Raw genomic sequence first — 25,969 nt, 5'->3', positions numbered from 1 at the left:
ATTAGCATGTGTCATGCCCAAGATGCTACCTAGTCTCTGTTCAACAGGAGTCCCATGTAACCTGTGTAAAACAGCAGTCTGTGCAGTATCCATGTAACATCCATATATGAACTGTCCCTTCACAACAGCATCAGCAAGTGATTAATACACCACCTTAGGGTATAGCATAAAAAAGCTCAACTACCCACACTGAGAAGCCTCCAACAGGAAACAAGGCTATTTTTCTATCCATCATCCAAAAAAGGAACCAGAAAGAACAGTCCACTGAAAGTAAGGACTTCTCTTCCCCATAAGTAGTTTTCAAGAAACAGCAACATAGATTAAGTCCCCACACAGCACAGGGCATCCATAGAGAAAACAGTACCCCCAACAGACATCTTCCAGCCTGTGAGCAAAGGAGGACTGTAGAAGCCAACAAATAACAGGATGACTCTTGTCAACCACAGAAGCAGAACATGTTCAAGGAATACTCCTACTGAAGACAACTGATGTTGGTATATTTGCAACAAAGCCTTACGCAGTATACCACCAATGGGAACTCACTTGACAGTGCAGGTGAACCTTGTGGAGAGCTTCATGATGGCAGTGAGAGCATAGCCTCGTGTCACGGATGCAGACATATTTGATATCAGGACGCTTTCTAAAATATCAAGAACTTCATCCTCTGTTACCTGAAAAGGTACAGAGAGGTTAGGCTAAGACAGAGGGGAGCTTACAGCAAGCCTTCCAGAGCACAAAAACCTGCCTCTTGCCTAATGGATGTGCCATGCCTCCTCTGCAACTCTGAGCCTGTAGCATTGTGTTCAGAGCACGTGAGACATGCATCCAGGTGGAGATCCCATGGTATGAGTTTTAAAATACAGTTCTAATCTGTTTCACACATTGAAGAGCAGGTTTATCACTGAAATACACTGCTAAGACCCCAGCAGATTTCTTCCAAGTCAGTTAGCACTGAAACCATACCACTCTGCCAGTTGTAGAAGCACTCCACACAGCCAGTGTTTACACAGTCCATGCCTGCAGCAGGGGAAGGAGATTCCTGTCCAGGGTCCACTACCATCATGGACATCAGTGCTAGGGAACTGCTGAAAGCACTCCCTTCACCTAGCCAGCATCAAGTGGGTCCAGCCTCAGCCAGGTGTACAGTTGCTGTTCTTTCCCAAGCTATACCTGTATTGGTTCCTCCTCTTCACACTGACCGGACACCAGAAGATCTCCATACTCTCCTATGCACCAGGAGGCAACTTGCACCAGGGGTTGCTGTTGGAAGAAAAACCAGGGAAGGCTCAGATATAAATGGCTGCCTGTATGATAAATGAAACCATCTCCTTTTCTAAAATCAAGCTTAGCCTTCCACAGCAGAAGAAAGAGGAATATCTGATTCGATCAAGAATTCCGTAAGAGAATTGGAGAACCAAAAAGAAGATGAACTTACAGAAGACGCCTGCTCAGCAATCTCTCTCTTGGAGCCAGACAAGGTGATGTTGGCTCACACTGAGATCTCAGTAAACATGTGTAATTATTGCAGTACAATAAAGAAACTGAAGCTGGCCACATTTGGTTTTACCTGGGAGTAATCTCCAAGGATGGCTTTGTAGAGTCTCTGCACAGTGTAGGCATGCATCTCCACACTATTAGTTATTAACTGGATCAGATTGGGAACAGCATCATCACGAACATAACTTCCTGCCTACAAGAACAATTGTTAAGTTTTACTAAGGATGTTCTTAAGTAACACTCAGCAGCTGTGACACCCTTCACAAAACCACCTAATGTGCATGGAAATAAACATCAACTTTCTCATCCATGAGCACTTTATGGTTGATTTTAAGCAACCTCAAGGGGGCAGAAGTACAGGACAGCACATTTACCAACAAATAAAACTATACTCAGAAATCCACACTACAGATACCCCAAAACTGCAAGAGGATAGAAAGCAGAAATGAATACAACTTTATAAGTGGTTTATCTCGCAGACAAGAAAAGGCAATTACTTTACTGAAGAAAATCATCTGAGAGCAATTCTCACAGCAAACTTTCCAATGGAAATTAACTCTCACTTCAGACGAATCCACTTCTCTCTGTTTCAGGGTGACAAAATGGCACCCCCAGGCAGACTTACCCCTTGATGAACTTCTCAAATTTGAACACTATACCGATAAATCTCTTCCCACTCCTTTGCCTGAGAGAACACACTGCCTACCCAAGTTAAAGATCTCTTCCCTCAGTTGCAAAAACACTACTCCAGTTCCACCTCAGCTATGATGTTTATAGACAAATTCAAGTAGATAAAGAGCAATAATTAAACCCAAAGAAGGTGAACAAGAAGGCTGTTGATACAGTTTTATTAACAAGTTTTGATAAACTCAACTTGGAGTAATTCCAAGAAACTCCTTCACCCCCTTTCTCTTTGCAAGTTACTTAAGGCTGCATTCACTCTCCTCTGAAAGCACTGTATATTGGAAACAGACAGTCCAAGAGTTGTCTTTAGAAAGTGATGTGATTACTGCAGTAGACACACTGTTACACACTGTTACTCGTGTGTGCTTCTGAAATAGTACAGTTCTTCTAAAAAACCACTCAGTGATCCAAGGCAGCCAGTCAAAAACATGTAAACTCAGTAAATGTGACTATCATAAGTACACTTCCTCTCTGTATTTTAGCACTTGTTATCTGCCAGCCTTTAGAACCATCCAACTTGATGGTGAGTAACTTCCTACAGACAAGAAAATTTTATGTAGTCACACACAAGAGAGGCAATTTCGCTTACCGTTGTTAGGACTCTCATAATTGTGTCTATGTGCCAGCGCTTGGAAGGAGCATATCTGACAAAATTAAGAAAAGCAGTTAGAGCAATAACTGCCAGTCTTTGACACCAGCAAGAAACCCACCATCATCAGAACCTCCCCTTTCAGTTACTTCCTGGCCCACTGGTTCATGAGGAGGGACACCAATACTGAGGGAGGGCTACAACTGACAAACCACACATAAATCAGTGAACAGAGAAGAAATGAATCAACACATTCTCTCTTGGGAGCAAGCAGGGAGAGAAACAACACACAAGGTTGTTTACAATCCCAAGGATGTACCAAAAATTATTAGTAAGTAAAACAACTCCATACTTTTCAGCTGCAAGAAATATTCCAGATGCACAGTCTGCCTTGAACTCTGGTTCACAGGAATCTAGGAAATACAGTAACTCCTTCATCATTCCACGGACATTGTTCCCATTAACAAGAGCAAAACTCAGTTCCATTGCACGCCTAGGGCAAGAGACAGAAAACCAATCAAGTAACTTCACGTAGTGAAGGAAGAAAAAAACCCCCAAATCCAGCTACAAAAAGGCAGTTACCTTTTAATTAAGAAGAGATCAATACTTACTAATCCTGTGAGAACAGCCCTCCACATTTAATGTGTCAGTATTTTCTTGTTCATAGGCAGACAATAAACATCCACCCCCCAAAAAATTAAGGGGGAGCGGGGCTATGGGGTGTTCTAGAAATATCTATCCATATGTTAAAGATAGCTTAAGGCTAGCAATATCTTTCAGCAACCAGAGTCCATCAGGACAAAGTCTGACTGCCCAAGTGTAATCGAATGCTGGTCATTTCTGACACAAAACTGTAACAACTAAACCATGCCACAACACGCTTTCTCCAGCTTGAGGGGTCCAGCACAGACCCGTTTCCAATTCCATATATTGGAGATTCAAACGCAGTGGAGATTTAAAATATTAACTGATAAGCTTTACTGTATCCTGTTGGATAAACTACGTAAGACTACTAGAACCCAAAGTTACCCTGGTGTTGTTTATTCCTCCTCATCACAGACATGCTGACACCAGAACTAGTCAGAGTACTAGCTCCTTGCCATTCCTTTTTGTGCACATTGAGAGCTCAGAGGCTACTCCCTGGCCCTTCTACTTGAAGCTTCTGTAGCTGATTCTAGCACACGTCTCTCGTTCTTCTGACATTTTTTGGATGAAGACTATCAACTCCAAACGTGATTGATTTCTGCACAACTCTGCAACAGCTTTTTACCCAACTAAAACCCAGGGACTGAGAAAATACAGAGGTATTCAGAATTAGGGTGGAGATACCAAACTATTTGTTACCTTTTAACATTTAAATCTGTTTAGTTGATGACCTATACCATTATTAGAACTGTTTCCATCTCTCCAACTAGTTCCCAACTCCTTACACTTGACCCTACTGGGTTACAAGTTTTCCATGTTTATGTTTAAAATTTCAGTCACTTTATAGCAGATATATCAATACTGCAGCTGCACAGGAGAACACTGTAGTGTTAATACCAGGCATTTATCTCAGCGCCTATTGCTTACCTTCAGTCACATCACGTGCTTCATTTCTGTCACAAAGCTCTTAATCATGTAGTTTGATCAAATGAAGCAGACAAAAAGACTTGAATTAAATGGCAAAGCCATTCTGAATTACACTACATGGACCAAAGACTAACTGCACCAGTTACCAGATAATGAGCAGAGGCCATGCTTCAGATAACCAAAACTAGGTATCATGTCTTTCCCTCAAGTCCTTGAAGCTTGCTACCTGGGACTCTGACATATATCCAGTCAATATAATGCTTCAATGAAGACAGTGCATTGTCAGCAGCACGAGTGTCAGCATGGCAACATCGTGCTCTGCTGATGGATCACTCAAAGGCTTCATCCTCCAACAGCACTCAGACATGAAGCTCAGTTGTTTGTAGCATTCCCTTGTTTTCTTAGCAGGCACCAATAAAATGTTTTCGTTTCCTTCTACTCAAAACCTAGATGAGGCTTTGATGTTCCACAACCTAGTCCCAGGCTGGCTCTGACACCAAACAGCAACAGCAGCCTGCCTTGTTTAGCATTTAAAATACAAATTTGTGGTTTGGGATGGATTGCAACTGTAAAAATAGATTACATGATACCCATTACACAGCAGTTAAATATAAGCTTCAGAAGCAAGACAAATCCCATTTCTTTCCTATTTTGCACATATGAGTCTGAGTGGTGCTGTTAAAAAAAAAAATCTAGATCTGATTCAAAGATGGGCATAAGTTTGAAGAATGCCTATCAGAACAAGGATCTGTAGTGTATCTAATCAGTTTGAGTAGATGGAAAAAAGAGGTTGAACAATTCTGAAGGTATATTCATGTGATGAGTGCTCAATGAAATTCTGGTCTGTAGCAGAGAGATTTTATGAAACCCAACAGGAAAAAGGCTGCTGTCCCCATCACTGCATGCTGTATGCTGCACTGAGCTCAGACCTTTCCTTGTAACCCAGTTACAGAAAGAATAATGTCGAGGAGAAGAGTTCTGAAAAAAAGAACAAGGAATCAACAGGCTGAAAGACTCAGTTTAGAACAGCAGCTTTCCATATAGGCTGGGCAAAAGTGAGACAGAACAGTTCAAGAATTTCCCTGAGTGACAGAAACAGGAGAAAGTTACTATCATGAGTAAAAGGAACATAACTGAAGTAATGAGAAGAAACTGGAAGAAATTAAGACTGAGTAAAAGACAAAAAGTATTTCTGTAGTGAGAAATAAGGTTGCAAGCTTTCCCATAGCCCAGAGAAGCAGCAACATACCACTATTAAATGACAAATGAACACCAAGAATGATAAAAGGATGGGGTTTGTAAACAAACTGTTTGAGCAATCAAGTCTGAATTCTACCACTCCCTAATATATCTAAGAATACATTATTTGGATGACTTAACACTGCTTCAAGACAACATGGCACTGCCTGTTCATCTGGGAAAGGAAAACAATGTGGAGCACATCAGAGTACGTTTGACCACAATCATTGGGCACAGCAGCTTTCCATCTCACTGAGAGCACACAAATCTAATCTCCACTGATATTGCACTTCGGAAAAATTCAGGCAAACAGAATTTATATTTTCCCCATGAAATGTAACAGCAGTTATTCCAAGAAGGTGGGTGCACATCTCCATTATCTTGTTTGAATTATGAACCACATTATACCTTCACAGCAGTCTCACAGCTCCCCAGGATTATTGTCATTTTCCCCCTATGCTCTGCTCACCTTCCACAGACTGTCAACCTCAAGAGTCTATTTCACTGATAATTTGATTACCTTTTAATGGAGACATCCAGATCCTTCAGGCAGTCCACAATGGTGCTTCGGTGCCGCTGTACTGCATTATGGTCTGTCTGCACAGTTTTCAACAATGACGTCAAAGCTACATATCTGTGATAAGGGCATACGGTAATCAGTAGCTGACTGTAGCCATTTAATTTCTATGCACAGACACTGTCCCACTGGCCCAAATCTAGTCTTATTTTGCAACAGAATAGGATTCTCTTGTACTCGGTAACGAATGGCAATCCTACAGGGGACTGCCTGGCCTATCTTCACAGGCGAGTTACCACACTAAACTGTAACACGCCTAACAACACACTGCTGCCCAGACAAGCACCTGTCCCAAGCACCTCTGCAGATCTTACACTCAAACTAGCATGAGTCGCAATTTCCAAGGCTAGAGTCTGCAACCCATATCCTGATTTGCTATCCAATTGCCTAGAGATGGTATTAAATTCTAGCAGTTTCAGCAATTCCACATCCTGATTAACAGTGACCAGAGCACAACCAAGTTCTTTTGTTGCCACCAGCACACAATCAGAAAAATCAGTCTTTGCCTAATTTGTCAGCTCTCCAATGCCAACTCTGATTTGAAATGCACCACAGACCACTTGGGACAACACAGGAAAAAACATGGACCTGATTAAAAAAAAAAAAAATCACACATTGAGAAATAGATCATACATTGAAACTTACCAACTAAGAAGGGCAGGGCCACAGCTACGATTTGCACAGAGAAAATAACACACCAAGAAAGAAGCAAGCTCAACAGCCACATTAACCCCAAGAGCAGCGATCCCAACATGGTCTCACAGAAGGGTTTACTTCAGCATCATGTTTGTGCAACTGCTTCTCACACGTTTTAAACTGGGTGTTATCAAAATACACTTTGTACCACTTACCTAATATTTTTGTCGTTGTTTAATAAGAAACGGCCGAGGATGTTAATGGCTAAGACCTGCAGAAAAAGTTAGGGAAGATCAGTGATCTAAAAGGACTGCTGGTCATCTTCATCATTTCATGACAACTTCAAAGGCAACACATCAAAACTAGCACTGTCGTCTTTCTTAGCCAAAAAGAACTCTAGAAGCTGCTTAAGTGGAGGAAAAGCTAAGAGACACATCGCAGGCTCTCACTCGCACTCAGGACACACACTCTGCAGGAAATTCTGCCTTTTAATTTTTGTTATTTTGAAAAACCCAAACATCCTCCCTCCCCCGAAACGAGCGCCCTTTCTGAAAAGGCTACAGTTTTATCTAGAGTCAGCTGCAGAGATGTATTTTGGTGAAACAACCTTGCTTTATGTCTTCCACACAAATTATTCTAATACAATCTCCTAGGAAAAAAAAAAAGGCCATAGTAAAGGCAACTTACTCTCAGACCACTCTCAGATTTTATGTCCATAATAGTCAGCACAGTTTCATACAGAATGGCATTTCCCACGTTTTTACTTGTTTCTGTATTAGTGGCAACCTGGAGAAAGGAAACAAAATAACTCCAACGAATTCAAAACAGATCCCCTTTGTGCTGCTCTGCAGAACAGGCAGTGAAAGTAACCAACCCCTACAAAACAGCACACTTGTGAACATGCATCTCTTTCAATAAAATTTCACTCATCATGGCAAGCAGCTGTATCCTCACCAGTGCTGCTAAACCCAAATTACTAAGAAACTAAGAGAAAGTTTAAACCACTCATCAACCTTGCAGACCTCACCTGTGCAAGTATATCATTCATTGCTTCACTAGAATCATCATCATTTCTCCCTAAAATTCTTAGTAACCGCAGGATTCGTACCTATTTGATAAAATAAAGCAAAGAAAAGCTTGGATGGCAGTGTTTGACATGGGGTCATAGAGGCAAGAAAGCAAAACAAGCTGCTGATTTCCATTCTTAAGCAAAATGCTTATCCCGGGTAAGAACGTTATCTACAAAAACAGGCTTTTGCTGTGCTTATTTTCTTCCCACGACCCAGAACTGTTCAGAGTCCCCTCACTACCAGGCACAGCCTTCCAAAACCAGTATGTGCTGCTTCTCTCTTTTGTCACATAATGTGATAAGGCACTACAACTGCTAGTTAAACTAAGATTGGTGTCTTTCACTAGGGCAGATGAACAGCATTTGCACAATCAGCTCAAAGGAAGACAAAAAAAAAAATCTTAAAATCAACACAGGTGTGGAGGCAACCACCTCATCATGCCTAAGGCTCAAAACACAGTCCTAGAACTAAAGCTATCAGTCACTGTTTGCATCAGTTCTTACCTGCAAAAAGGGGTCACTGATCCCAGACACATCATGCTCTGGTGAATATCCAGACATGATAAGGTTCTTCAGAATACGAACTAATTGGGGAACAAGCTGCGAAGAAGAGAGTTGTCCTATTAGGTTACCGTTGTTTCCCTGCCCCCAGCTTTGAAGCACAGGTCCAAGAACAAATCTTGTATTTGAAAGCAAGTCAAGTCTCTGGATTCTTCCACAAAGTTCAACCTGCACACCTACAGCTGATGCTGTATGAATACCTACACCTTGGCTAAGACACAACTAGAAACAGTTAAGCTGGGACCAGAGCACCATATTGTATCTTTAAAGTAGTAAATCTACATTTGTGGTACAGTGCAAGAAGAAAACCAGCCTAGTTTCCCTGCCATCTCCTTTTGTTCCTAACTTTGCTCTTCAGGAATTACATACTCCTCTGAAAACGTGCATTTCATAAAACACAAACAAAATGAACCCTGAATTTCCTGTATCTGCCTTAAAGAGGAAACCAAAGGGTGCTGCAACATCTTCCCTCCAAATACAGTAACAGACAAGTGGAGCATTCCTGGAACCCTTATTCACATTTTCTTTGCCTTCCAACATGCAAGAGTCATCAGGACTGAGGACAGAACAAAGGGAAACATTACAGCCGTGGAGACTAGTTGAAGGCCACACCCCCTCCATCTTCTGGAGTACAAATTACACCGATTAAGAATACCAGCACTGCAGTTGGACTGGGTAGCTCTTTGCAGCACAGAAAGTCTTTAATAACTCTGTCTTTATCTTTATTGAGATAGTAATCTCAATTAAATAACTCTGTCCTGCTCCTTTTGGGAATCACCCAAAGTTGCCCCATGATTCAGACAAAATACAAAGCCCACTTTGTGGTAAAAAGAAAGCTGAGGGCTACAGCTTGCACAGGCATGAAAAACCAAAAAAAAAAAAAAAAAAAGCAAAAAGCAAAAACAAAACAAAAGAAACAAAAACCCCAAAACAAACAAACAAAAAACCAAAGAAAACCCCAAACCAACAAACAAAAACAACAACAAAAAATCCATATTCCTCAAACGAGGGAAAGCTTGAGGAAAGCAGGCTGATGTTCACAGAAGGCCACAACTGAGATTCAGGGCGACCATGAATGTAGAGGTTTAGTGACAAGACCAGCACACAAAGACCATTAGACAAGTACAGATGATCTAAGCATGTGGCATCAATCACAAGTGTGTCATTAAGAGGCACTGCCTCACAAGGGACAAACATCTACAGATTCAAGGCAAACATGCATCATCTCGAAGAATTAATTCTTACCTTTTCATTCTAACTCAGCAGGATTCCAAACAGACAAAAGGGACAAAACAGACGAAGCAAGCATTAGGGACAGGTCAATGTTATACCATTCACAGCATAACAACTACAAGAAATAGCTAGAAAGAATGCACCTACTAACTAAATTTTGTGGACTCAGCTCTCCTCTGTTTTCCCACAACTATCACATCAACTGAGCAATTAGTAGCAGGGATGGTACCTGCAAAATGAACTTCATCCGACTTTTTTTCCTGCTTTGACATTTACAATCAAGGCAAGGGAAGATGCATGCCAAAATGCAAAGATGCACCAAAGGATGTACAGTTTTAAATCCCTAATGATGTAGACAAGTCAAGGAAGAAAGTAAACTGGGCACGCAAATAAACCAACACCTTTAAGACTTTTCAGAGAAGCAAATGGAGCTTTCTGTTCTACCAGCTTTGTTCACTTTCTCCTTCTTTGACCAAGAATTTCAAATTACAATCGAGGCAATTTTCAGATGCCCTTCTATCAGTAGTGTTTCACACAGCAATAATACTCTCACCAAATTATAGCAAACAGCATAAGGAAGTCAGGAGGGCGATAGGAAGCAACATTCCTAACCAGAGGAGGAAGAGTGACATCGACTCTCAAACCCTTAAGTTAAAATGGAAAATTGTGTAGCACAGCATGCACCAGGCATGAGGTATCTGTACAACCAGAACTTAGGTGGGTGTTTTTGAACTGAGTGTATACAACTGTGTGGCTGTGGTTAAGGCATTCAGGTGTTGGTATAAGCTTCAGTTTTTCATCTTTGTCTCTATGTTTATTTCATTTGTGACTCCGGTGTCACTATGCAATTAGATACAAGGAGAGGGGAAAAACCTAAGGGACCATCAAAGACAACTTTACAACAAATCTAACTCTAGGATGAGTTTTATACTGCACAATCCTAAGACTGATGTTTTGTAACTTAACCACTTACTGAAGGGGATTAGGCCTAGATACACACAAAATTCCCACATTTAATGACTTTTAAAAAAAATTTAGCAAACAGACAGTATCATTAAATTCTTCACCCAAACAACTGTAAGCGTTTTACTAGAAGGCCATGAATATTAACTCTGCAATATTACCAGTTCACACTTACCTTTCTAAAGTGTGCAAGCATGTCTGGGCTTCTCTCACACATCTCTGTGAGGAGGACAACTGATGTGTGGAGAACACCTAAAGGTGAGGGAGTGGGAAAAGAAAAATGTATCTCCATTTAACACCATTCCACTGGCTCCAGACACTTGATAAAGATCACAAAAACAACAGGAAGTCATTAAAAAATATTCTTGAATTCAACATATCGTATCTACCACTACAAGTATTTGTGCTTGCAGCTGTGTCCAAGTGAAAGCAGACAGCAATGTGCTCATGTCAAAGCTGCAACTAAAGGCCAAAGGAGGAGAGAAACTGGATCCGGTCTGCCGAAACTCGCAGACGTACATTAATGGTCATAGTTGGGCTACTGACCTCTAAGGTCTCTTCTAAATCCAACCATTCTGTGATTCTATACAAATGTAAGACTCCAGAAGGACAATATGTGTTAATTACATTGTGGACATTGAGTTCCTCACACTTCCTGATTTTCTCTTCTGATTTGGGTAGCCTAGCTGACCTTATGTCAACTTCCGCAGAAGACCTCAGAACTCCATCTAAAGAAAGACTACACAGAAAAAGTACCTCCAAACCTAAACAGGCAGTGCCTTAGAGTCACTTTAGGCAGTGTATTGGATAAAAATCAAGCTTTTCTATTTCACCCACTCTGAAGTGTATCAAAACACAGTGAAAGCATTCCTTTTGTCACCTACACCATGTTAAAGTCCTGTTGACTAGCAGAGTCATACGCATCCCTTCCTTCTAAATGACATATGCTTTCACTGCATAGAAATGGAAAGAAACAAATCATACAAATACACCTCTGAAATTCCCTCCAAACAAAAGGCTTAGGTAGCAAGTGCACTGTCCTCTAGAGAATGGCCTAGCCTTGCTAACTAAGTACAGTCTTGGCTATTACCGTGGTTCTTCTCGTTCAGCAAGTTTTTGGTGGCCGGCAGGAACATCTCCATAAGTTCAGGCACCTTTCTGATGACATGAACAGCGCACAGTGCTGCCTGGATAGGAAAAACATTTCTGTTAGTACACACTGCAATCACAATATCTGTTTTGGGAATATCGAGCACAGTGGCAACTATAAAAATCTTCATTATAAACAAAGGCCTGCAAAGTTTATGGCACATTTTTTCATCTCTCTATTACAAGTGTTACTAAACAGCATTCCAGAAGAGAGTTCAATAAAACTGGGGGAGCACCAAACTACAAACTAATACTCCCCCTAGCAATGGTTCATTTTTTACATTATTCACATAAGAAGCGCTATTATCTGCAAAGCAACTCTGCCTTTAAGAGGGCTGCTTCAGCCTGTCTTCCTGTTGCTAGGAAGGGGATAATGCATTGGAAGCAAATAATTAAACTTACTGCCAAATTATGGGTTATTTACTTTCCCTTGAATAGCATCTCCTTCCCCACAAAAAAAACTTCCTCCTGCAGATGATGGGTGCTATGAGAAATAAAACTATACTTACAGGGTTTTTTGAAAAAACACATGCCTATTTCTTCTAGGATGGAGAAGCTACAGGAGACACTATTCCTTGCACCTGCCTGAGAATCAAGTGCCTCTTTCCAGAACACAGCAAGACCTCTTAGCATTGCTTTCTCTCTAATCTCTTTCTAGATCCAGCACTAAACAAAGAAGTAACAATGCATCCCTTCCTAAATCTTCCTGCTACACACTCTCACCAAGACTTATCAATAAATAAATCTAAAAGAATGAGGCTGATCACACTTTGCTGATCTATGGCACATTTGCTGCAGAAAGGAGATAAGTTGTGTTTGTCCATTTCCAGACCTCAACCCTTCAAGCTCTCATTCTACTGTCACCATCATTAACAGAAGACATCCAATAGGTTCAAATCTTCAGATACCAGCCTGCACTGTTAATAATCAAAGTTTCTCTGGACTTATCTGAGAAGATAAATAAAACTGGTGATCAGAATTTTGAGGCTAGCGTCCATGAGGGGGCAAGTGTTCACCTTTCCACCAATAACCTTATGGGAGAGAGTACAAAAATAGAAGTAACTGCCTCACCAATTGGAGGCTTGTCTTTTAGAGGTTTACATACATTCCTGCTATCAACAGACAGGGAGTTTTGAGCTCTGTCTTGCACACTGGGAAAATATTCACCCAGTGTGATCTGAGTCATCTAGTATTCCAGATATTAGCAAGGTATTCAGTCAATCTTGCCTTTTAATCCATAACAATATTCAAAAGTTTCCTGAAGTACCTTCTTCCTAAGATAGGAATTGGAAGTTTTGAGGAGCTTTTCCACCTCTCCGGCAAGGTCTCTGCACATTTCTGAGGAGCCCATGCAGCCAAGAGTACAAAGTGCCAGCCCCTGCACATACTGCGTGCTGTGATTAAGGTCACTGTAAAGGAAAACAACAAAAAAAGTCAATCAGCATGCACACAGAGAAACTGAACACACAAAAGAGGTCATCTGTAGCTGGAGTCATCTAACCAGCTACACATGGCCCAAAAGAACTTCCTGGATTCAAGGTGTGTGGGAGCATGACTTGGGAGCAATACAAGCTTTGAGTGCATGTTCCACAGGGTTTGCTACTAATTCTACTTAGAATCCTCAATTAAAAAGATAAAATACTTGGTTCAACCATCAGGTTGACCTGTCAGGGTATCCAGAGATTGAGCTGAGAAGAGGGAAGACTATACAAAATTGCGTTAAAAATGGTTTTAGTTTTGGAACTTGCATGCAAAGTACAGACCTGCAGTGACACTGTGGGCTGTCCCAGTTTAAAGATGTTCTACAACAGGCTTTAACTTTAGCTTTTGCATTTACAAACCAAACGGTATAGAAAAATCTGTGTAAAAGTATCCTCTATCCTGACCAAAACCCAGGAACCCCACCACTCACACACCTCAAAAATAATCCATACAAGAATTCTGTTAAGCAATTTTTCCTATTCATACGCCTAAGGAAGTTGTGAAAAATGGTCAGTAAGAAGCTAAACCACCTAACAGGAGCTGCTATTCATGAGGCTAGCTACCAATGTTACACCAAGCACAAGACAACATAGCTTCTATATGGCAATCCCAACAGCCTTTAAAATTGACTTCTACACCACTTTTCCATCTGTGTTTGGTACTAAGGTCACCACAGCACCCAGGACTCAATGCTGAAGAAAGCAAAAAATACAGCTCCTAGTTTGGCAGGCAAAGGGAACTGGGGACTGCAAGATGGAAGAGCTGGGGAAAGGAGCGGTTCCTAACCAAACACGCACGAGGTGCAGAATGGAAAGACAGTATCCTGGTTGTTACATCAAGCAGTTATGGCAACATGCAGATGAAGGAACAGGTAGCACATGCTACTAAATGGGTTGGCTTTTTGTTTCCTTCCTTTAACAATTTTTTGGCAGCTATATAAAGCTGTGTGTATCACAAGTACATGCTTCAAGAGGTTGCTTTCCTTTTCGTCTCAAAAATCTGGGTCTTGCTATAAAACAGCGAAAAACAATGCCAAAAATCAAATCCCTTAATGTCTAGATAAAAGCAAGACACAATGGCAGATATAGAAGCCAAAGGAGAAAGCAATATACAGCTCAGGGAGATGGTGGGAAGCTGTCGACCACTTTTGCTCAGCTTCTGTCTGACCCATTTCCAGTTCATACTCACTACATCCTTACCAAATTCACTGCAGCATAAACAATCAAAAGAGGTGTTAACCTGCAGCCTGGTTCTAATGGAAGCACCTCACAGGTATGGCATTTCAATGAAAGATCTTTAGACAAAAATCTCATCTCCTCGAAACTAGGTCCAAAATTAGCAGATCCTCAGGTCCACAGTTTTGTCAAGTTACTTTCAAAGCACTTTGAGGCCACAGTCTAATTGAAGATCAATACTTTACTTGCTAATATCTCAGAGGCTTATGTGCTAAAAGCAAATAGTAATAAATATAGGTACACTACACACAACCTTTGGACAAGTCAACCAGAACCCAGCTGTTCCATACCTGCTCCAATCCATCTTGAAAACACACTCATCATCATCCACTAAACTATGATGTAGAAAAGTCCCAGTTTAACATTGCTTTGCTGAGAGAAAGTAAGTATTAAAAAAAATAGTAATTCCCTCTTGTCTGATTTCAGCAAAATGACAGCACATCCTAAGCTGCTGCCTTGCTTCCAATGAAAACCATTTGTCAGGACCATTAGGGCAATCTTAAAAAAAAAAGCAAGATACACAGACTTGTTTCTTGACAACTCTTCAGAACTCATCAGCAGAAGCAAACAAACACACAGAGGACGTGTTAATTGTACATATGCCTCCTCCAAATCAATGCAATTTTATATTCTCTTTCCACTAAAGAAGCTAGACAGGATGGCCCAATACAGTGTACTACTACAACAGCCTCATTATGGTCAACAGCACACAACAATTTCAAGATACCAGTTTTCTAACACAAGGGAAAAAACCTAAAGTACTCAAAGTATCACTGTCAGAAGTATACTTTCTGCTCCTGAAACCTCAGAGCATAGTTTGATGGAGAGGTGGTACCCTTACTTCTTGATGCAATTGGTCATAAGAAGATGAACATCCTGTCTCTCATCCAGCAGCAACATGGCACCTAAATACCCAATGCGTTTGTCTGTGAATTTCTGAGACGCAATAAGTTTGAGGCACTCCAACTGGAAAAAAAAAAGAAGAAAAAGAAGACATAATTAGCTTGAAACGACTTCTTAGCTAGAGGAGAAACAGTTTGAATTTTGATGTGTAGTAATTTATGTCTCTCAGAATACACTTTTAAAAGTGTATTTGGTTCCCATTTCAGTGATGTGTAAAACCAAGAAAGGTCAAATGACCTGCCCAAAGCTCCAAAAAAGACAGCAGGAAGGTCATTAGCAGCTCCTGTGTCTTGAAGTGGCCAGACACTGTTGGTCTTCCATGACCTTAGATATACCAAATACGGCGGTTAATGTCAGATCATAAAAGTAAATGGTAACATTGATAGAGATGAAAGATACATCATTAAAAACAAAACAGTAAAGATCTGGAAATCTAGATCATGTGTCATGTTTGATATGCACATTAAACTTTTGAACTAGACTTAAAAGGTTCCATTTATCTACTAGGGAGAGGATCAATGTTCTGTAAGTTGCCAAAACAAGCACATGTAGTGATAGGACAAGAGGTAATGACTTCAAATGGAAAAGGGGCAGCTTTAGGTTAGATATTGGGAAGAAATTCTTGGCTGTGAGCATGGTGAGGCCCTGGCACAGTTGCCCAGAGAAGCTGTGGCTGCCCCATTCCTGGAAGTGTTCCAGGCCAGGCTGGACTGGGCTTGGAGCAACCTGGACTAGCAGGTATCCTTGCCCAGGGCAGTTGGAACTAAATGACCTTTCAACCCAAACCATTCTAGGATTCTATGACTCTAAAAACAGGTTTTGTTTATTATGATCTGTAACCAACTTGCTAGCTAGGTAAAATGTAGATTGTCAGAGATAGTTACATTTCTGCACTTCTCTGTAATCTCTACTGGAACACCTGAAGTTTACTAAAATCATGTGCATTCCAGCCACTACAAGTTTCCCTTTTGCCCTTGTACAAATGGCAACTGTGATCCATAGTATAGAAGAGATTCCCAAGACAACATACAATTTCCACCTGCACTCTGCTAATTTAAAATTTAATTGCTAGCTCATTTTTAAATCTGACACTTTTTAAATGAAAAACAAACAAAAACCATCAAGATATTCTGACATTACTATGCACTGAAACATTTTTCTGTAACAGATAACTAATCAGCTATAATCTATGTCTACTTTCCCGACAGGAAAGTAGAGATCTGTCCCTCACAAACACTTCCTGTAAGTCTGCTTTACAAACTAGCTGGGGCAGCAAGTAAGCATACATGATAGGTTTGAGTAGGGGTCAGACAGAGCTGGCAACAGATCCATAGCAAAGGGGGCATGCACAGGCAAAGACACAGGGTGTCAGGAAAAGGAATTCATGGTCCCAGCTAGATGGAGGCTTGAACAAGGCAACAGACACGTGAGATGCAAGAAACACACACATCACCAGAGTAAAGTTGCATGGTACATTGGTAAGAAAATTAAAGTTGAAGTGCCAGAGAAAGAAAGTTCTATGGCCTAGTCCTAGTCCTGGCAAGTTTTCACAACCACATGGCATTAGAACACACACTCAACTGTTCAAGTTGCCGTCACATGTGAATGCCCAGCTAGTGCAAGGGTGAGAAATGGGTAAGAAAAGGCTTGAAAGAAATCGACTTCAGTTTGGAAGGTTAAAAGGGGTAAACACCTCTGAACAATAAGACCAGTCCTCCGCAAAGATAACTGAATCTGCACAAATGGCCAAGATCAACCAGAGATAACATGCAGAACACTAGATATCAAGCTCTCATCTTTCCAGTGCTTTCTGTAAGGGAATAATGCACCTCTGAAACAACCTTCTTTCCTGAGTTTGCAAGATACTTATATAATCCTCTGCAAAAATGCAGCATAAAATTGACGACATCTAAGCTACAGGTTAAGGGCCAACAAAGGCAGAAGATGAATGACTGAGGAAGAGCATAAGGAAACTGACGACTGCAACAGATACTCTAAGATACGTTTCTAGTACTTTTGAATTTAAACGGTATTAGTGAAATTTACCCCATGAAAGGCTAATGAGTTCTTGTTTCACTTGTATATAAATACACAGCAACTAGATTCATGCACAGCAGTACTAAGAAACATGATCAGCTGAAGCTCTTACGAGGTGTAATTAGTGGAAAAAATCTTGATGCTGTTATATCCATTTCATTCAAAGGAACAATTCAAATCTGCTACATCACTACTGTAACAGATACTACTGGCATGTAACCAGACTACAGCTTACCCAACTTTTACTGACATAGCCACTCTTCCAACTGGAATTTTTTTGCAAATAGAAACAATGATAATAATAGAGTTATTTGACCATTTGTCCAGGCTCTCCAATGACTTCTAAACTTGCACAAATGGCCTTTGCACATGCTCAGGAGACAGCATGCCATCCCGTGCATATCAGCATACACTGGCTAAATATGGTGCTCATTCTCATACTTGTGTACAGGATACCCCAGGTCAAAGTTGAGGAGCCCTGGCTTGGAAAGAAGTAGGTTGACCATCCACTCCTGGTCACCCATACTGTTAGCTGCAGCCTGCTTACAGCTTTAAGAAAGGCTGCAACACTTGTGGCTCTCCTGTTTTTCAGCAAAACATCTTTCCTGCATATTTATCCTGTCACTCTCAGAAGCTTACTGCCTGTAATGTAGGACTGTCTATCTGCAAGACTCCAGTACTGGAACAGCATGTGTCCTCAACAGGTCCCCAGCTCACACAAACTATACTCCTATACAACAGCACCACCTTGAAAGATTCCTTCCAGTGATAAGTGTTGAGGACGTGCAAAGGTCTCTAACTCACTCACTTGGAGAATACTTATTAAAACCCCTTTTCAGCACTGGGCCCTATGCCCTCCTGAAAATGCAGCTGATAAATTACAAGATAACCAAGGGCATTGACTGAAGTACCCTGCTCCCCAAATAGTCAGAATAGATGCTTCTTTTTGAGATATAGCAGGCCTGGCACATAACAGATATTGAACGATCTGCTTTAGCCTTCTTTCACTGAGAGTATATTTACCATTATTAACTAAAGCAGAAACTGAAAATTATTAGATATCTGACCTAATCTTCCTTATATGGGATTAAATACTTGAGTAACAAGACAGAAAAATTAAATTTAAATAATGTTCTTAACATAGGCCAAACGTTGAAATTCTAGATGACGCTTATCTGTAACACTTTTCATTATTCTTAAGACTCCAAGATACTTAGCCTTAATTTTTGTGACAGGAAGTTTCTCTCTTGGACCAGGGAGCCTGGCTATGAAAAGTATTAAGAACAGAATAATACACAAATTCACTTGCTCTTTTTCAAAAACTCACTACCCTGAGAGAAGAATCCAGTAATACAGAAGTAAGATGATGCACTTCATATGCTATAGCAGAGCCCTAACTCTATCTGCAATTTGATTTCACTGGTTTGAATTTACTGTTTCAGTATTAGAATTAGTAAATCCAACCACAAATGGGTAGACACACAAGACACGAAGCTACTTAAAGGGATACAACAATTTGACTGATTTTAGCTTTATTGAAGACCTAGGTTAGATTACTATTAACAGGACACTTACTGACTTCGAATCAAAACTGACTATGCCCCAAAGATTAAGCAAAGCTAACCTGAGCAACACTTTGTAGATCAAGAGCTTCCACCTTCCTGTCTCCCTTTTCTAAAATTTCTGTCAAAAATAGCACATCAAAAATAAGCCAAGAGATGGAAAACTCATACCTGCATTCTCCATGTCACCTCACTAAGACAGGGATGAGGAACACCATCTTCTGATTGCCAGGAACAGACCAGCTCTTTTCTGCCTCAAATACATTGCTTTAGAAGCAAAAGGGTATAGAACCTCCTTTGAAGTATGTGGTATTTTTCAGAGACAGAACTCCAAAGTGCTGTTCTGAACCAATCTAAAAACATCCCTATGTCTTGGACTGTGGTTTAAGCACTACTGCTCTGCAGAAACATGGATGGCGAGGAGAAGACAGTACCCCAAGTTTCAAAACAAACTATGTAAGCCCTAAACAGCAAATCTCACTAACAAAGTCAAAACTAACTAACATACGTTCTCAGAACATATGTGAAAATAGACCTCAAATCATCCCAAAGGACAGCAGAACGGCACCTAGGAACGCTCTGAACAAGCCAATGTACCCAACATACAGAAGGCAGACTGGCTTATGCACAGAGCACAGAAGGCACTAAATTTTAACCTACCTGTCCAAAATGTGCAGGATATCCCAGCATGTGCATATACAGCAGCTTTGCCACGTTTCTGCATCGGTACGTGTTATCTTCCTCTCGGAAGGATGACCGGATAGCAGCACATTCCTTTTGGATCATCTCACGCTCTTCTGCCTGGGTTCTTGCTGTCCGGATGGTCCGGATCAACTCCCGCAGTCTGATGGGGGCTGGCATCCTCTGAGAGAAGAAAGAGGTCTGTAAAACTTCTACTGTCTCTACAGGCTTCATAATGGTCTCACACTTCCACATATTCTTTTTTCTTTCTTACCCTACAATTACATAAGTAAAAGAATGAAGAAAATGTAGGCTAGTTCAGTAGCATGTTTAAGAGTAAACTTGAGTACCTGAGGACTTCACTGTACCTCACATCTGCTCTTCCAGAACATTAGAAATGCTCCAATTTGAGCCAGCTGTCAACATAATATGACTCCCCACCTGAAACAGGCAGAAAGAGCACTCTGCAAGGTACCCTCATATTCACATCATCTGCCTCTCTCCAGAAAAGCCAGGCTCCAAAGAGAACTGATCCCAGAATCATGACAACTTGGGACAGAAGTCCTCTACAAAACAAAACTCTGTTTAGCAACTTGCACAAGATTTCATACAAGTGCTTCACATGCTTCAAAAATCCTGCTAACTTGCGCCATACACACTTCCTTCTTAGAGCTGCGGAAGGCAGCAGAAAAGCAAATGGAATAGCAATCCTAGGTGTGTGGATGTTTCACAATATCCTGTTTCAAAAATAAATAAATCAAATTTACATCATCCTTTTATTACACCCCAAATAGAACAACCCTTTCTGAAACAAACAAGCCTGTGACATTACTGTCTGGCAGTACTGGTATGAAAGGTGTATACAAGAACACTCAGAGTAGTTTCACCTCATCAGATGGAGCCATTTGACCCTGAGAGCAATTTAGTCTGCCAAGTACCTGTTAAGAGGAAAGTGGCTGTCAAACAGAACCCAAACTTCAGTACTTATGTTCAACAGTTGAACTTTTAGTTCATGCTCACCAAAGCTCACTTCTGACTTTCATGGAGCTCAGACTACACACACACACACCTTTACAGCCTTCTTTCATCCATGTCAGCCTGCGAACAGAACTGAGCCCTCCTGATAACAGGTATCAGATCTTGTAAAAAGTTGCCAAGCCAGTCTGCTACAAATCATGTATGACACTGTTCACAGGGAATGGTGACCCAGACATTTTAAGCATTGCCGTATCAGAAAAAGATGTGCATTCAGGTGCTGCACTAACTGGCTTACACGATACTACAGAACGGAGAGGCTGGGACACAGAGCTAACAGGGGACTTCTTTGCTTGCAGAAGAGCAGAGAGGTGCATGTACAAGCAAAGATGGCCCTACAGTAAGCCAGCCAAAGGCAGGTCTGAGTCCCGATTATAAACTCATACATACACTAGGCCTCTTCAGCCAAACCATGCAGACTCCTCATATTTAAGCTCACCATCTTCCTACTTTCAAGTTTGAATTTACAGAGACACAAAGCATTCCATTTTGAAAATGGAAGAGCAGAGATATTCTTCCTGCGTAAGAAAACTCTGTCCCAAAATGCTGACATGTGTAGGATCAAGACTATTGGACACATTAATCATTACTCTTGCCTTGTCTCTCCATGTGAATTCACAACACTTCCTCACATTACTGTGATATGAATAAATTAACGGTTGCTATGCACTCATGCTGCACTAACAAGTGTAACAGAAATAGTCACGGGGAAGTAAGAAATCCATCTCCAGAACGAGCCCTTCCATGATCACTGCCTTTGCTGCTATGCCTGCACGTAATACAGTTCTGCATCCTTTCTGAAGGAGAAGAAAAGCAAAATGCTGTATGCAGCACTTATGGGCTAGACGTGATATTGATGTATTTCTATAAAATGCCTTCTAGTTTGCTCACTATTATTTTCCTGAAAATTGGTAACACTCTGTGGAGTTCTGATTGCTGCAAAGTGCTCAGCTTGTGTTTTTCACAATAGTATCATAAACTCAAAAATCTCTTTCCTGGGTGGCAACTGTCTGCGTTAAGTGCTGAGTTTTTAAGCCTGGACTCACCTACTACACACGCATATCACATGATTCTAAACTGATTTTGATAAGCCACGCTCTTGTTGGAAAATTGGGAAGAAGTTATAAAGATAAAAGTGCTACTGCAGAAATATTTTTCTGCAGTTCATAGGCAATAATTTCATAATCACTAAGATCACTCATGTGCAGGCTCATGCTGAAAAAGGTGAGTCCAGTCCTTCCACTGTGCTCACACTGGCATTCCAGGGACCGCGCACCAACCTGCGCACACGAAAAACAGCTTGCCCCCTTCCTTCCAAAAGCAGTCCTCAGACACATCAGTCTGGCTTGTGCAAAGACAGGCAGCAGTGAGAACATGTGGCTTTGGGAGACCTCAGATGGAGAGGAAAAGAGGTGAAAGGTTCACTCCAGCATGAATCTAAACTTATGCTATGGCTCTGCACCCTAGTTAAGCTTATCTACAACCTTGCTGTTCCTGAGAAGATAAGCAGTGGCTACTACAAGTCTGGCTATTACAACCATGACTGACTCCTTTGTAAAGAACACTTTCTTTAAAATAAAGTTTTTCGAACACTAATACATAATCTGCAGACAAACTGAGGTTTGCCAACAAATTGTTTTGATACCACAAGTTGTTTTGCTCCTGCTCTGTATCTGAAGGTTTGTAAACTGCTGAACACTGATATCTGCAGCCTGTGATTCCTTTCCCTGCCAGTGGACCAAAAACTTTCTGTAGGTATGCCCATGGAAGGCTTCAGCATCTTAAGCTTGGCCCTGGACAACAGAAAATAAAAGGACAGACTGCCAAAACAGTTCTAGTCAACAGAAAAACAAAATTCAACAACGCTACTATATATATGAAGTACAGCTTTTTATGAAGGAAAAATAATCTTTACATTTCACAACCACAGGAAAGCAAGCAGAAACCAGCATTTTAGAAAGCAAAGATTGATGATTAAGACTTGAGAACCAATTTCTGAGGCTACCTGGTGTTCACACTTGTGTCACAACTTAAAACAGATACGCAGACAGAGTCTAACCTGAAGGACTGACTAAGAGCAACCGTATCTCACACACACTTCCCGCCTGATGAGAACAGAACAATTCAGAACTGCTCTGATGGAGGACAACATCAAGGACAAAAGACAAAGCTGTGATTTATTTTCCAATATTCAGAACTCCTATCCTTGTGCTCCAACTACATACTTTTTTTTTTAGTCAATATCAGGTCATTCAGTTTTTAATACACTTTTGAATGCTTCCCATACAAAAGGTTTTGCATCCGTCTATGTAAAATAGTGTCTTCCCCTCACAAATCACCTTACGTGTTGATCCCTGAAGCTTAAGCTCTTCTTGTGTACACTCTTCCAGTATTTCAATACAATGTAATTCCCATGCAACATAGCATGTTGTGTTTTCTTCCCCTCCACAAGAAAGTGTTCTCTTAATAGCGAAAATTCTTGCATCAGGTACCTGTTCTTTGCCTTCAGTGACTTTAAGATTCTTCTGCATGCTAATACATTGGAAATCTCATCACAGTTTTGAGTTTCAGACAATTTCAAACAAGCGTAAGCAGTAGTTACTGCAGATGAGAAGAAACTTTGGACATGAGAACACTTAAATTCAGAAACATTGCAGAAGAGATTAACGTTTACCTAGTCTCAGCAATTTCAAAGCCTATCATAATGCCAACAGACCTTTAATGCAACAGTGGGAGGACAACCATATCATCTAGCAACAGCAGACAGCAGAGTTTCACTTTAGCTGGTGCCTAAGTGCTCCTCAGAACTTCCTCCAAAGTAGCAAATCTTGTTCTTCAGGATTAGTTAACATTTTTCACCAGTACAGACATATCCTTTTATTCTTTGCACATTAACATAAATGACAAGGCAGTTTTTAGAAGTAGTTACCCATTTCCTTCTTGGATTTACAGCAGGAAGAATTTCCTATTTCTTTGCTAACTACAAGCTCCAGAAATCAGGGATGATCTCTGAAGACTTGAAAAGAGCCTACTAGTTAGTACTTACAATATCTAGTAGGGTTGCATGCAGAATTCTCCCACCTTATCAGATCTGTTTCCCCCTTCTCATTTCGAAAGCCTTGCTCCTTAGAAGAACCTACTATGAAGATCAAAAATTCTGAGAGAGTTGGATACTTTACTCAGATCAGTTCAGGTTTTATAGGTGGCTGGCATTTAAGTTCCTTAGAAAACAGAATTCCAGCTTTTTTTCCTGCAATCCAGAGACTAGGAAAGGTGTTGCCACAGTGATTCTCCTCCCTCTGCTATTCAGGAATCCTTCCCCTGAACCAATAAAAAGGCATTCTCTCTCTTTATGTAACTCATTCCCACTATCCAAAAGTCAAAAAGACAAAACCGAAAGTCTTAATGTATTAAAACACTTAGTTTTCATTTAAATTGTGCTGATAAATCACTGTTTTCTCCTCTTTTATGGTCTGTCACTAGTGAAGTTCATAATATTTGAAAGTTAAAAGATTTTATTCAACAGGCCATTGTATCAAAAATATTTGAGTATAGAAATTTACCAGAAGTCTCTCTTAGAACACAGTCATATTCAAGCATGATGGGTCATCTTTTATATTTACAACATGCACCTAATACTCCCAAAACCCACCCTGAAAATGCTCAAATGCTTCAGTCAAGCTATATACCTCTATCGGGAATTGCAGTGCAAAGACAAAGAATAGTCCTTAAATGTTGAATTGAGAACATGTCCTCTGGAAACTATTCCGAAAAGTTAACTTACGTCTAAAATATCTAGTGTGTCTCTAAGACAATAAAATTTAAAACATTAAGAGTTGCTTTAAAACTTCTTTAGGACAAATTATCAGACATTTAACATTTTAACATTCTGTTCTTATTATTTACCCTTGAATTCTGGAAACATTAAGACATAAAGGCCATCAAAGTTAATGAAACTATTCACAGAAGAGGTCTACTGTCTAGGGACATGGTCTGAATTTTCAGTTGTAGTGATATACACACCAAGTTACAGCTTTTCCTGTAAATAGCACTTCTGAACTTGGTTCTGTCTAGAAAACATCCCAAGCCTGAAGCAGCATACATTTCAAACACATCTAAAATACACAACTCCAGTTTGCTCCACCCCATGTGTAAGCAATCACACTCCTCAAGCAACCACAGCTTTTGGGAAGTTACACAACTGAAGCCAGGCCCAACTCCTAACTGAAATTAACAGCAGAACTCCCCTACTTGCTTTGGTACAACTGAATCCAGCCTAGTAAACACAGGAGCAGAGGATCTGTCCAGACTTCATGAAAGGAGTAACTGCAAATGTTGACACCCAACACTGATGGCCTCAACTCCACACTGCTATCAGTAGGCTTCCCATTTCTATCAGACACTTAAAAAGAAAAATATATTAGCAGTAAAACCAGAAACACACTCTCCAAGTAGAGATGAAGGTGTGAACAAAAGAAGAGATGTTGGTATATGGTCTAGTATTATTAATATTTATACAGAAAACAGTAAATATTTAATTATTATAACTATTTATACAATAAACACCAAAGCAAGGAACACCATCATCATCAAGAAGGGCAAAGGCAACACAAAAGCATTGAGAGAAAGAGCAACCAACCATGCAACATGCTAAGTGGAACAATCTCTTGTGAGAAAGAGCTATTGAATACAACAGAGAACTAGAAAGCAACATCAGAAAATCAGAAACCAATTAAGTCAGCAGGGGGCTTCAAAATGCTTTCTCATAAGAAAAGGCATCAGAGTTACACTTTGCTTTATGCACAGACAGCCGGAGGAGAGTGGGGAAGGTCAAATAAGAAAAAAGCACCCCAAAACAAGAGCTAAAAAATAGTCTCGGAAGCAGAGATGGTCCCACTTCCAGTTACATTGAAATAAACCCCCACCAACAAGAAATGCAGCACAACAGTATTCAAGAAGCAAGGCACAGTGCTGCTCAAGGGGCTGAGAGGAAGAGGAGAGGCAGGACAGAGACTGAGGATGTTGCACAGATCCCACCCAAACCCGCTGCCAAACAACTGCAGACGCCTTCCCACTCTCTGCTGACTGAGGCACAGTCCCAGAGCACGACTCAGCACTTCAGATGAGGTATCCCATTCCTGCACAACTGTGCACATACACCAAACCCAGCAACTCCTGAACTGCCTTCAAAAGACACACTGAGCTCCCAATCAGTAGAAACATAAACCTCAACATCTACCAAAAAACAAAGTAAGTATTTCCCTT

General features: G+C 40.7%; 1 protein-coding gene across 1 annotated transcript in view; it reads right to left on the bottom strand.

The window, feature by feature from the left end:
- The window catches only part of AP1G1 (adaptor related protein complex 1 subunit gamma 1), a 38,303-nt gene that overhangs the window by 9,481 nt on the left and 2,853 nt on the right, over positions 1 to 25,969 (bottom strand). Inside the window, exons 2-16 of the mRNA XM_082290161.1 lie at positions 19,649 to 19,852; positions 15,328 to 15,452; positions 13,037 to 13,178; positions 11,711 to 11,807; positions 10,796 to 10,872; positions 8,368 to 8,463; positions 7,822 to 7,902; positions 7,482 to 7,580; positions 7,010 to 7,065; positions 6,102 to 6,215; positions 3,123 to 3,263; positions 2,771 to 2,825; positions 1,568 to 1,690; positions 1,171 to 1,260; positions 544 to 671 (exon numbers count right to left, since the gene is read on the bottom strand). Coding sequence (XP_082146287.1) covers positions 544 to 671; positions 1,171 to 1,260; positions 1,568 to 1,690; positions 2,771 to 2,825; positions 3,123 to 3,263; positions 6,102 to 6,215; positions 7,010 to 7,065; positions 7,482 to 7,580; positions 7,822 to 7,902; positions 8,368 to 8,463; positions 10,796 to 10,872; positions 11,711 to 11,807; positions 13,037 to 13,178; positions 15,328 to 15,452; positions 19,649 to 19,849 — 1,625 coding nt within the window. The 5' untranslated portion in view covers positions 19,850 to 19,852. The remainder of the gene's footprint in view (positions 1 to 543; positions 672 to 1,170; positions 1,261 to 1,567; positions 1,691 to 2,770; positions 2,826 to 3,122; positions 3,264 to 6,101; positions 6,216 to 7,009; positions 7,066 to 7,481; positions 7,581 to 7,821; positions 7,903 to 8,367; positions 8,464 to 10,795; positions 10,873 to 11,710; positions 11,808 to 13,036; positions 13,179 to 15,327; positions 15,453 to 19,648; positions 19,853 to 25,969) is intronic.

The sequence above is a fragment of the Coloeus monedula genome (assembly GCF_965178545.1).
Source record: "Coloeus monedula genome assembly, chromosome: 13".
Lineage (NCBI taxonomy): Eukaryota > Metazoa > Chordata > Aves > Passeriformes > Corvidae > Coloeus > Coloeus monedula.
This window is presented reverse-complemented; position numbering and strand designations above follow the sequence as displayed.